This window comes from Phocoena phocoena, chromosome 10, assembly GCF_963924675.1.
Source record: "Phocoena phocoena chromosome 10, mPhoPho1.1, whole genome shotgun sequence".
NCBI lineage: Eukaryota > Metazoa > Chordata > Mammalia > Artiodactyla > Phocoenidae > Phocoena > Phocoena phocoena.
This window is the reverse complement of record NC_089228.1, coordinates 103,645,363-103,656,751: the sequence shown is the minus strand read 5'-3', so window position 1 is coordinate 103,656,751 and position 11,389 is coordinate 103,645,363. Positions and strand designations below refer to the sequence as shown.

Here is an 11,389-nt window from a genome sequence, read left to right as displayed (position 1 = left end):
ATGTGCAAAGCCCATTTCCCATCAGAGCGGCCATGTACTGCAAGGCGTGGAGGGAGGGGACCGGCCGGGCAGGAGACCGAGACCCTCCCCTTTCACCGTAACTGGAGACTGTAATAGTCAGCTCTGCAGTGCAGACTCTCCCCCGCTCCCATATAAACGCCCCCCGCTGGCATGGGGCCACCTCCCCATCCAAATTCTAAGGAGAGCCATTTTCACAGTAGAGTCTCCTTTCTAAACCCCTAAAAAACAAATCACACCCACTGACCGTGGGGTCATCAGTGGGTGAATCTGGCAAAGAAATCACTGCTTCATTTGGCCGAAGCCGTCCCCCTCATGTGCATGCAGCAGGGCCGGGGTGGATGCGATCTGCACGCCCTGCGAAGGCCCCCTGCTCGGGCTGGAGGGGAACACACCAGACCCCGTGTCCTGTTCAGCATTTGAGTGGATGCCAGCTCTCTGCGGGCTGAGTATTAAGCCTGCACCGGCTTGTATTTTTCCAGACTCGATGAGTACCAGCAGCTAAAGATAGCGCGGTAAGATAACACTTCAGTCACAGGGCTGCGTGCGTGTGTGTGTGCGTGTGTGCGTGTGTGTGTGCGGTGCGGTGTGTGCGTGTGTGTGTGTGTGTATTTTAAGGAAACTAAATTAAACATTTGAAACATAGTCACAGAACAGGAACAGGAGAAGCCAACCTTGGATAAATGCATAGGCCCAAGGAAGAAAGATGCATCGTAATGCAAGAGCAGAGGCCGCAAAGGAGGACCTTCCACAGCCGGCACGACCAGTAAATTGGCTCGTGGCCTGCACTAACGGCACCTCGTCTTCTGCCTCTGCTTCCCCCGTACCTGAACCACAAGTTAAAGGACGTTGCACGCGTCGCTATCTGTGGGCAGGCCATGAGGATTCACCGGTGGGATGCTGGGAAAAGCCAACGCACGTCAGGTCCACCCTGGCCCAGGCAGCCCCGAGCTGCCCTTATTTTGTTTTGTCGCTGTTGAGACAACTGCAGGCTAGAACGATTTAAGCTAAAAATAAAGACACTATTATAGCTGATCTCAACACAACAGGTACTTGGAAGTGGAAAATGTGAGGGAGGCTTAAGATGCTAGCGGTGGGCGTGGTGCTGGGCGTGTAATCCCTCTGCATCGCTTCTGCTTTGTAAAGAAACAACGCCCAATCCCGCAGCAGGGCTCACGTCCCCTGGTAAATGTCTGTGACAAAATGGCACACGAGCTCGGGAACAAGAAGACGCTTCCAACTGGAAATCAGTGTCACATCCCCAAAGTGAGTGGAGGTGCCCCTGGCCTTCAGTGTGCAAGGCTCCCTGCACGGGGCTGAGCCACAGAGACGCCATGTGGGTGAGGTCACTGGTCCTCACACGGGCTGGCATTTACCTGGGTCACTTTGACAGGAAACACAGCACCGTCCCCCTCAGGACCCACCAGACCCAACTCTCCTTGTTTCAGCCACGTTGAGGGAAGCTCTCGGGACTGTTAACATTATTCCAAAGGTCCTGATTGTAAAGACTAACCATCTCCCAAAGCCAGTGTGCTCCATGTGGATGAAGATTCCCTCGGAAGAGAGCGGAGTGCGTGGCGACAACACACGTGCCTCGTTTGGAAGTAGACCTGCTGCTTAGAAGACGCTGCTGCTCTTGGAGGGGATTTCAGAATAAATGAAGGTAGAAGGTCTGATGCTTCTTGCCTCAGAATTCAAAGAAAGCTTATGTTCCAGAAAACAAATTACTTATCAATTGGATTCACCTGATTTCAGACCAAATCCAAGTAACAGAGTCTGAGAAACTAAGCTGTCAAGGGTGCACCAGACTTAGAATTTTTTCTGGTGTCGTACTCACCGCTTTGAAAGGCAATTCTCCCTCTAAGTGTATCCAACATAGTTTGTTTTTTTTTTTTCTACACAGATATATACATTCTTTTTCTTATTCTTTTCTGTTATGGTTTATCACAGGTTATCGACTACAGTTCCCTGTGCTCCACAGAAGGACCTTGTTGTTTATTCATTCTGTATATGAAAGTTAACCTCTGCATCCAACATGTTTTAAAATCTCAACTAGTCATACAGAGTGAAGAAGTCAGAAAGAAAAAGACAAATACCGTATGCTAACACATATATGGAATTTAAGAAGAAAAAAAATGTCATGAAGAACCTAGGGGTAAGACAGGAATAAAGACACAGACCTACTGGAGAACGGACTTGAGGATATGGGGAGGGGGAAGGGTGAGCTGTGACAGGGCAAGAGAGTCATGGACATATATACACTAACAAACGTAAGGTAGATAGCTAGTGGGAAGCAGCCGCATAGCACAGGGAGATCAGCTCGGTGCTTTGTGACCGCCTGGAGGGGTGGGATAGGGAGGGTGGGAGGGAGGGAGACGCAAGAGGGAAGAGATATGGGGACATATGTATATGTATAACTGATTCACTTTGTTATAAAGCAGAAACTAACACACCATTGTAAAGCAATTATACCCCAATAAAGATGTTAAAAAAAAAAATCTCAACTAAATCTCCAGTATGATTTTGCTCCAGGGATCTGAGAAATTGCAGAAATAATGCACCCCGTGCCCCAGTGACTGAGATCGAAAGTTCTAAAGCTCAGGGTGGCAGGGAAATGTCTTCTGGGGTGTGCACTGCTGCAGGGAGCGGGCTTGCCTGCCCCCTGGGCCGCAGCTCTGGGTGTCCCCGGCCCCGCGAGCCTGGCAGAGGTACTCAGAGTTCTGTGTGGCGGCTTCCCCTCCCCCAGAGCCACCAGTCTCCTTAGGGGTCAAGGCATCAGAACTGCTGATTTTTCCAAAAATCTTCTCAAAGCAGCAGCAACCGCAGCAGTTTTCCTGCAAAGCAAACAAAATATGACTCTTGTTAATTCAGCAGGGCTTTAAAAAGTGTAATTAGTTGGTTGTGCCCCTTAGGAAAACCACAGATGAATTTTTATAATGTATGTGTGTCTGTGAGGAGGATCCCACTGCTTACCAGGGCTGCGTGGTTTTTTTCTGTTGTTGTTGACTTAGTTTATGCAAGCTATTTTAATACTATTTGCCATGGCGAAGGACAAGACCTCTTTGTTTCACCTGAAGCACAGCCAGCGCCAAAGCTACTGCCAGCTTGATTCGCTTCAAAGTCAGGCTGGGCTGCGTGTGGGAATCTTCCCATGTGCTTTACGACCACATGTGACCCAGGGCCGCATCTATCGATACATCATTCCTATAGATCTGAGGGCGTGTCCCCAGTGCGTGTCTCACGGCCTGGCAAAGAGCCACGGAAACGAGAAATGAAAACGCCACCTGGTTGATTTTTAGAGCGTTTCCTCAACCCATCCAAAAACCTCGAACCAACTGCAGGAGATTCCTAGGCCTCAATTTCCATTGTGGATTAGGCCTTATCGCAAGGCCTGGGAGCCTTCTTTTTCCGCAGGAATCACCTTCAGCCACCAGATTTTTCAAATCAATATTATCTCAAAATTGGTTTTCCTCATAGCGTATGTTGCCAAAAGCCCTATCTTAGCCTGGCGGGAAAGATGATGAAGAATGATCTACTTTTCTAACACGACACTCTTCTCAAAGGAGTCTGCTCCCAGAGCAAATATCGGAAGCTTACATTTTCATTTGAAAAAGAAAAAACAGTGGGAAAGTAAACCAGGAAGCACCCACATCGCAGGGACATGCAGTGGTAACGGGTGGGTTTGTGTGGCCCCTGGAGGGATGGGGGGACCCGGGAAAGGAAGGCAGTCAGCCCGAGCGGCTGGCGCGAGGCGGACCCGGCCAAGTCTGGCGAGGTCTCCCCGAGCATCTCCCACAAGGATGCCGTCTCTCTGTGCCAGGGGGACCAGATCAACGCTTCTGTCCTTGTCTTCCACATGCCTAGCACTGCCCGGCTGCTGCCACCCTCCATCGCCCTGGGCTTAAGAGCCAACCTCCTTGGCAGGACTCAGCCATCTCTCGCCGCCTTTTCCCCTCATCCTTCCCCCCCAGACCCTGGCACCAGGCCTGCCTCTCTGTCCCCCACTGAATTCCTTCCCTCCAGGCCTCCAGAGTCACCCCAGTGCTTATGGTGGGAAGCTGGTTTGTGGTCAACCCTTGGGGTTTGTGGTCGCTGGGGACAAAGCTGCCTCTGGGAGGGACGGCGGGGGAGAGAGAAGGACCGACCAGGCTCAGCTGTGTGCAGACGCCAGGGCTCCCGGCTCACAGCGAGGCCGGGCTGTAGCGCATCCCAGGCCCCGGGGCGCGGGGCGCCCTTGTCCACACTGTCACCAGACACAAAACAACTTCCTCCTGTGCCCAAACCCTGAGGCCTTGCTATTTTGGACAGAGAAGAATGGTCTCTGTACGCAGAAAGCAAAAGCACCCCTGCTGGCTGCTCATCAGTCTCTAAATAAGCGACAGAATTCTCAGTAAGTGGCCCCCACACCAAAGGCTGAATGCTTGCCTAATGCCGGCTCGTGACTTTATGATGATGTACTGAATTATTTCTGCTCTACCCGATCTTATTCTACAACAGATTCGAGGCAGCTTACAATAATATATACAGTCAAACAGACAAAAAAAGCCTCAGGACCAGCGTAAACATGAATCAGAATAAGAGATTAAGGTGAGTGGGCAGCAAGAATGCAGCCTCACAGGCACGAGTCCAGCGGAGTTGCTGAAGCCAAGCTGCATAGCCGGCCGTGGACCTGCTGCCCGGGGCGAGGGAGCTGGCTGGCTGGGGGTGAATGTCTCCCACACCGGATGCAAACGCTGGGATTTCTAAAAGTCCTCTGTAATAAGCACACTTCCCTAGGCCTCTCCTTTAGGCCATAAATCAGGCCATTTATTGATGTAACAGAAGATATTCACATGTAAAACTCTCTCTCTGAATAATTCTGACAAAATTCTAAGCAGGGCAGAGGCTTTGTATGAAGAGGTGGGTCCTTGGGGTCCCAGAGTGGGTCCAGACCCGGAGGCAGCTCAGGGGGGAAAAGAAGCGTGAGCTTTAGGGTAGGATCTCGCTCTACCATTGACTAGGGGCGTGGTCTTGGGGGGTTAATCCTAGGTTTCCCCATCTCTACAAAGAAGGTATTATTTCCCCTGATCTCACACGGTTGTTGCAAAGACTCCCAAGGACCGTTTCTGTGCAGGTGTTACTTCCTGAGCACCTACTGTGTGCCAGGCCCTGGTCTCCGGGCTTTTCTTGGATGATCTCATTGGAGCCACTCAACAAGCATAGGAAGTGAGACTATTTCTGGACCACAAATCTGGAACCGGAGGTTTCTGCACTAGAAAATGGCAGACGGGGTGCAAACACAGCAGCCCGGTTTCAGGGTCTCCCCAGAGGAAACGCTGCCCCACTTCCCACACAGTCAGATGGCCCTTCTCTCCCCTCCCCTCCCTAGGCTCAAACGCCTCTTCAGGAAAAGGCCCGAGACCAACCTTTCAAGAGGGCGCCCTCCGGGGACTATTTGGCCACCAGGTCCTGGGCGTCAGAGCAGCAATTCTTCCTCTTCTAGGGAAACCAAGAAGTGAGTTTCGAGAAGGATTAGAACCTTTCATCAGCTCCTGACTTGAGATCTGACAACACTTGAAGAGGCAGTGACTTGTCACCGGGTATGTCCTGCCCTTGCAGAGACGTCCCTGGAGGCTGAACGGCTGACGGCCTCTTACAGACGCACCAACCGGCCCCAGAGTCCAGCTCGAGGGCGTCCCCACTCTCCCCTAAAGCTCTGTCATAACCACCCTTCCTCTCAGAGTCACAGACAAAGAGCTTTGTACCTCATGACACTTGACTTTTACACGTGTGTGTTTGGTCAAAACTCATGTCGACAAATGCTCACTTCGACAAAGCACAAAAGTCAAGAGAGACTGACCAAAGGATGAGTCAGACACAGACACTGCTTTTTCCAGATGTTCTCAAATCCAGCTGACAAGATTTAAGTGCCAGGGCAGAGTCTCGAGAGGACGGAGAGAGCATCCCCAGTTTGGGGCTTGAGAAGGCCGTCCTGGAGGAGGTGGCAGTGAAAGTGGGCCTCAGACACTGGCTGGGATTCGGGCTGATCCGGAAGGAGCCGTGGGGGTAGGGCTGGGAGCCCGACCTCGGGATTCACTGGGGCCCGAACCGCTGGGTGTGTGTGTTCATGGTGCACGAGGGGAAAGACTGGAAGAGTTTCTGATCAGGGAATCGTATAATCAGAGCTGTGATTAATGAAATGATGATTTGGTGAATTAGAGAAGAGAGTGGGCGGAGGTTGAATATCAGCTCCAACGTTATCTTATTAGCTCACTGAATGGGAAGAAGGGCGAGAGCTGAGGCAGGCGTACGGGGGCGCGGAAGGGAAAGGTGGAAGGTCATTAGCTCTGGGAGGAAAGAATCACGTCGCCTTTGTTCAGTTTTCCTTCCTCTGGCCACAAAGCATGGAATACAGGAGGTGCTTGCTAAGTTCTCACAGATTTGCAGTGAGGCTCTGCTCCGTCCCAGGTGAGAGCTGTTTCTGATGGAAGATGGGTTACGTGTGGATGGTGACACAGAGCAAAGGTGGGAACCTCAGCCTTGTAAGCGTAACAGAGAAGGCAGAGAACTCCAGGGCCTCAGCGTCTAAGAAGGAAAATCCTTCCTAAATTCACTGACCCCAGTCACTTGCAGCAGTTCAGAAACAGGAAGTGCTTTTACGCACGAAATACTTAAAAGGGATAAAAGTTTATTAAGAAAATTTTAAAAATAGAATTTAGATTTAAAGAGTTTGGGTAAGCGTTAAATTTTCAACATAGAGTTGAATTCTGATTCTATAGAACATAGAACCAAGATTATTCCAGAAATGAGTCTTCTGGGAAAAATTAGTCTCAATATTTCACTGAAAAATAAACTATATTGAGCTTGAGTGTTGGCCTTCAGGAACAGCAACGATGTCCTACAAGGATGGTTCCGGAATCGTCACAGCAGGATGGCAGAGTGGGGACCCTCGTCCGACTCCCGAGCCTGCTGCCTGCATGGGGTGCTGGATGAGCCCCTAACCCTGTCCTCAGCGGCCCCGTCCACATAACGGGGACGATAACAGCGCCCGTTTCGGAGGCTTGGCCTGGGGACCAAATGAGCTAATTTTCATAAAGCAGTTAGAACAGTGCCTGGCACAGTTCTGTATAATTATAACTTTCATGGAAACTAACTGGATTTATACAATGGAATTTTTCAAAAATCCTCACTGCTCTTGAAATGTCTGTTCACCTTAGGTACCGGCAGTTGGATAGAGTAACAGAAAGGGGATTTTTCTTGTTGTTGTCATTATATGGTTTAAAAAATATTTTTAAACACTTTTGAACTGTATAATGTCATTAATTATCTGCTGTGGTTTCCATATTGTCGACCACGTCAAAGTGTATTTGGACACCCATAAGCTTGGATAAAAATACATCGGTGGAAAATTGGCCCAGAATAGGTTGGTAACCCTAATAAGCAGGTCATGCGGTCTGGGTGAGGCACCTGCTAGGGAATAAGCCTATTTTTACTTGACGTCAGTACCAATTATCAAGGAAAGGTGTATTCAGACACAAATAAAACTTACTGCTGATGCTGAATTTAGAAGTGAAGTTAATTTCAATAAAAACTGGATGTGGAAAAAATGAGTACTTGGAGCACAGTCATCCGGGGTTTTGGTCGGTTGAAAAGCTCCATTCCAAAGCCCCAGGAGGTGCAGGAGCAAAGGTGGAGGAAAGGAGAGTGTATCAGGCACATCCGGCACCAGGACACGACAGCAGCCGTCCCAGCTGCTACTCACGCCAGGCCCGCATCCCCAGAGAGGCCTGACGGCCTGTGTTCTTGCCCCGTTGACCACCCTGAGCATTCAGCAAAGTTACGTAAACGTTACACATCTGCTTCTGTGTTATTGGTGTATTCCACAGAATTTGGATGGAGATGGTCTGAAGGGGGCTGTGACAGAAATTCAGGTGACAGGCGTCCCGGGCAAGATAATCACTCAGACGGAGAGGATTGTATGGATTCCAGAAAGAATTGGGGGAAATCACGTATACAAACTTGGAGATAAGCTACAGATGAGATGAGGGGATTGAGGGAGAGGAAGGAAGCAAAGAGATGCTCTGGGGTCCAGCTGAGGCCATTCGGGGGAGGTGCCGCTCTGGGAGGATGGTTGAGAATGAGGTGAGGGCGGGGCGGGGCGGGGCGGGGCGGGGTGAGTTCCGTTTAGAGCTGAGAACATCCGCGTGGAAATGCCCAGCGCACAGGTGGCTGTTCGGATCTGAAGCTTAGGAAAGGAATCTGTGCTGAAGGGCAGACGAGGAAGTTGGGGTGTAAACAGTAATTAAGGCAAAGAGAGCCAACGGGGACTCCATTCAAGAAGTGCCCACAGGGCACCGCTCAGTTACTCTGAACGTACATCCCAGGCACCTTCGTTTAGTCTTTGGTAAGAGTCTCCTTCACACGTACTTGTATTAATCTCTTGACCGAGCTGAATATTGCAGGTTTTTGCCACCCAAAGCAGACTAAACCAGGTAAGCACAGAAGTTGGAATTCTGAGTTGTGTTTGAAGGAGAATATTTACCTTGAATGTACATTAACACGTGTTCTCCAAAGCGTTACGTGTCTATAGACCCTAGGCTATATGTGTGCATGGGCAGTTACAGTGACACAATTCACTGTGTAATGGATACAGTAATTAAATAATAAATGTAACAAATAGTTCTGCTGAAAATAATGCTGTACTAAACAATGTAATTAGCATTCATTAAAAACATAAATGGCTCAATAAACACAGCTTAAGCAAATAAACACTTTAGCACAAGATTTGAAGCCCAAGAGAAATTAATTAGAAAGAACTTTACTCAAGGCTAAGGCACCTCTAGCACCTGCTCATCAGAAGATTGAAGCCGACTAGAAAAGAGGGAAAGCCAGGAGCCACGGTTACCTGTGCGCTGAGCCTGGAGTGGAGCTTGTGATCCGACAGCCAAGGGTGCTTGAGAGCTTCACTTGCGCTTATTCTCCAACTAAAGGGAAACGCAGGGGGTTATTGTATCCCCTGCGTTTGGATCCTCCCCTTCCACCCAAGGCTCTGAACGAGATAGAAATGTATCTCTCTCTCACATGATCGTCTAGGGCTGGCCTGGTTCCAGGCTCCAAACACGGCAAAAGAGACCTCGGCTCTGACCACTGCCTTTGGGAGACCAGATGGCCGAATGTCCAGGACAAAGCAAGGCAGATAATTCAGAATTCTTGTTAATAACTGAACATTTATCTTCAGATAGAAGTAACCATTCCTGATGGAATGTCTAAGCTTCATAAATTGAACTTCTATCAGTCAGTTAAAGAATCAACATATATTCATTAATATAAGACAAAATTCTACTATGATTCTGGATGATTGCAAAAGCAATTTATGTGTCAAAACTTTTGAATAATATGTATTGCTAATGTTTGAATTAAGTTTTGAGAGTCAAATAAATGGAGAAGTAGATGGAACATCAATGTAAGTATTGAGAGAGAGTATATTAGAAAGTCTTGAGCCAACAAAGGTTTATACAATTAAAAAATATATGAGGAAGAATCATAAAGATTATATATCATAATTTTAAGCTTTGTAAACCTGTCTTGTGTGCTGATGTTTATCACATTAAACAAAATAACCTTTCAAACTTAAAAATTATGAGTGAGTGCAATAATCTGGAGTCTGCTTCTGAAACAGTATCAAGAAAGTAGTTTCAAGCCATCATGAAGTTCAGTCTATAGAATTGCTTCAGTAAAATTGCTTCATTAGACACCAGATATTTAAGTGTAAGAAGAGGATGTAATGGAAAAGAATCTGAAAAGGAATATATATGTATAACTGAATCACTTTGCTGTATACTTGAAACTAACACAGCATTATAAATTAACTCCACTTCACTTAAAAAGAAGAAGAGGAGAGAAGCCTTTACTTTAGTCAATGAAGGATAACTTGGTGACAACATCACCAGTAGGACCCTAAATGAATAGATATAATTAAAAAAAACAACTCTGGACCTCCATCAACTTCAGTTGGAAGAGTTAGTCTGTTGACTACCATAAGTTTTCCATGTTGGACCTCAGAAGCATTCCAACAGCTGCCAGTGCTAAAAAATTATCCCTGCACTCCAGTGTCAAACTTTCAAGAGCTGACTACTAAAAAGTTAACTATAACATTGTACTAATAATTAAATATTTAATACAATTTCAAGTTTACTTCTGTGGCCCAGAAGTTTATTCTGTGACAGTAATGGTTGCCAGTGGCCTTGGTTTCATTCATGCACTGACTGGAATGCTTAGCCAGTTGTTTTTCTGCCCAAACGTGCACTTGTTGCTCTTTAGGTAAAGAACGAAGCCCTCAGACTGAGGGTGGGCAGAGCAAGGGTGCTGGAGCCCCTGAGCCAGCTGGGCGGCTGCTTCCCTGCTCTGAGCCTCAGCTCCCTCATCTGTAAAGTAACTGTGACAGCATCCACATGCCACAGGATCAGGTGGAGGATTAAACCAGCTGACACATAAGAGCACGTGTGTAACATAGGTTCTCAGTAAGTGTGGATTTCTCAGCCTCCAAAGATTTGACGGAGATGACATTTTGCATCTGTTCTCTGCTGGCATTCAGCAATGTACAGACGGCGATGCTGGTTACATCATCGGCGATGCTGGTACAATATACAGACAGTGATGCTGTCTTTCCTTATCTTTCTTGGCTCTAAAGAGCTCTCCGATTGACACTCCAGCTGGGCTAAGCCCTCCTCACCTTTCAGGCTCAGTTCTGGCCCGTGTCAATATACTCCATCTTTAATAAATGTTAACCACATTTCACTGCCTCTTTTAAAATATACCCGTGTCTTCTATTAGCTCGTGACTTAATTAAAGGCAGGGACTGGGCTTTATACATCTGTTCTCAAAGCCCCAGACATATTTCCTGGCAGCTTGGAGACAGTCAGTGAAGTGCCGCATGGAGGAGTATGTCAGGCTCTGCACCAGACCCGTTACCCCTGCCGTTCCCTGACCCCCATCACCCCCATGGTTCTAAAATGCAAGCCCCTAGATTTCAGTATCACTACTCTTCATCCACTGAAGCTTGAATTATGTGATTTTAGCAGGGCAGAAAAATAAAAGTCCATGTAATACATAACAGTTAAGTGCATGGCCTTGTGTTGATCATCGGTTCTGCCACTTAACTAGCCGTATGATCTTGGAGTCTCATGCATAGAATATTATCGATAATTTCCACCCATGGGGCTGTGTGGGGTTAAAGAGATAATGTCTGTAAAGCAGTTGGCACAGTCTGGTCCATAGCAGGCTCTCAAATGAAATGATCGTCAAGTGTTCACCTACATGGAGCCACATATGCCTCGTAGATGTGAGAGGGATCATGGGAATAACTTGTCCCGAACCCTTCATTTGGAGGGTG

At 47.9% G+C, this 11,389-nt stretch overlaps 1 protein-coding gene across 1 annotated transcript in view; it reads right to left on the bottom strand.

Moving 5' to 3' along the window:
- Positions 1-300: 300 nt before the first annotated feature.
- Positions 301-11,389, bottom strand: part of MYLK4 (myosin light chain kinase family member 4) — a 30,679-nt gene continuing 19,590 nt past the window's right edge. The window contains exons 9-10 of the mRNA XM_065886022.1: positions 8,903-8,981; positions 301-519 (exon numbers count right to left, since the gene is read on the bottom strand). Of these exons, the coding sequence (XP_065742094.1) occupies positions 301-519; positions 8,903-8,981 (298 nt within the window). The remainder of the gene's footprint in view (positions 520-8,902; positions 8,982-11,389) is intronic.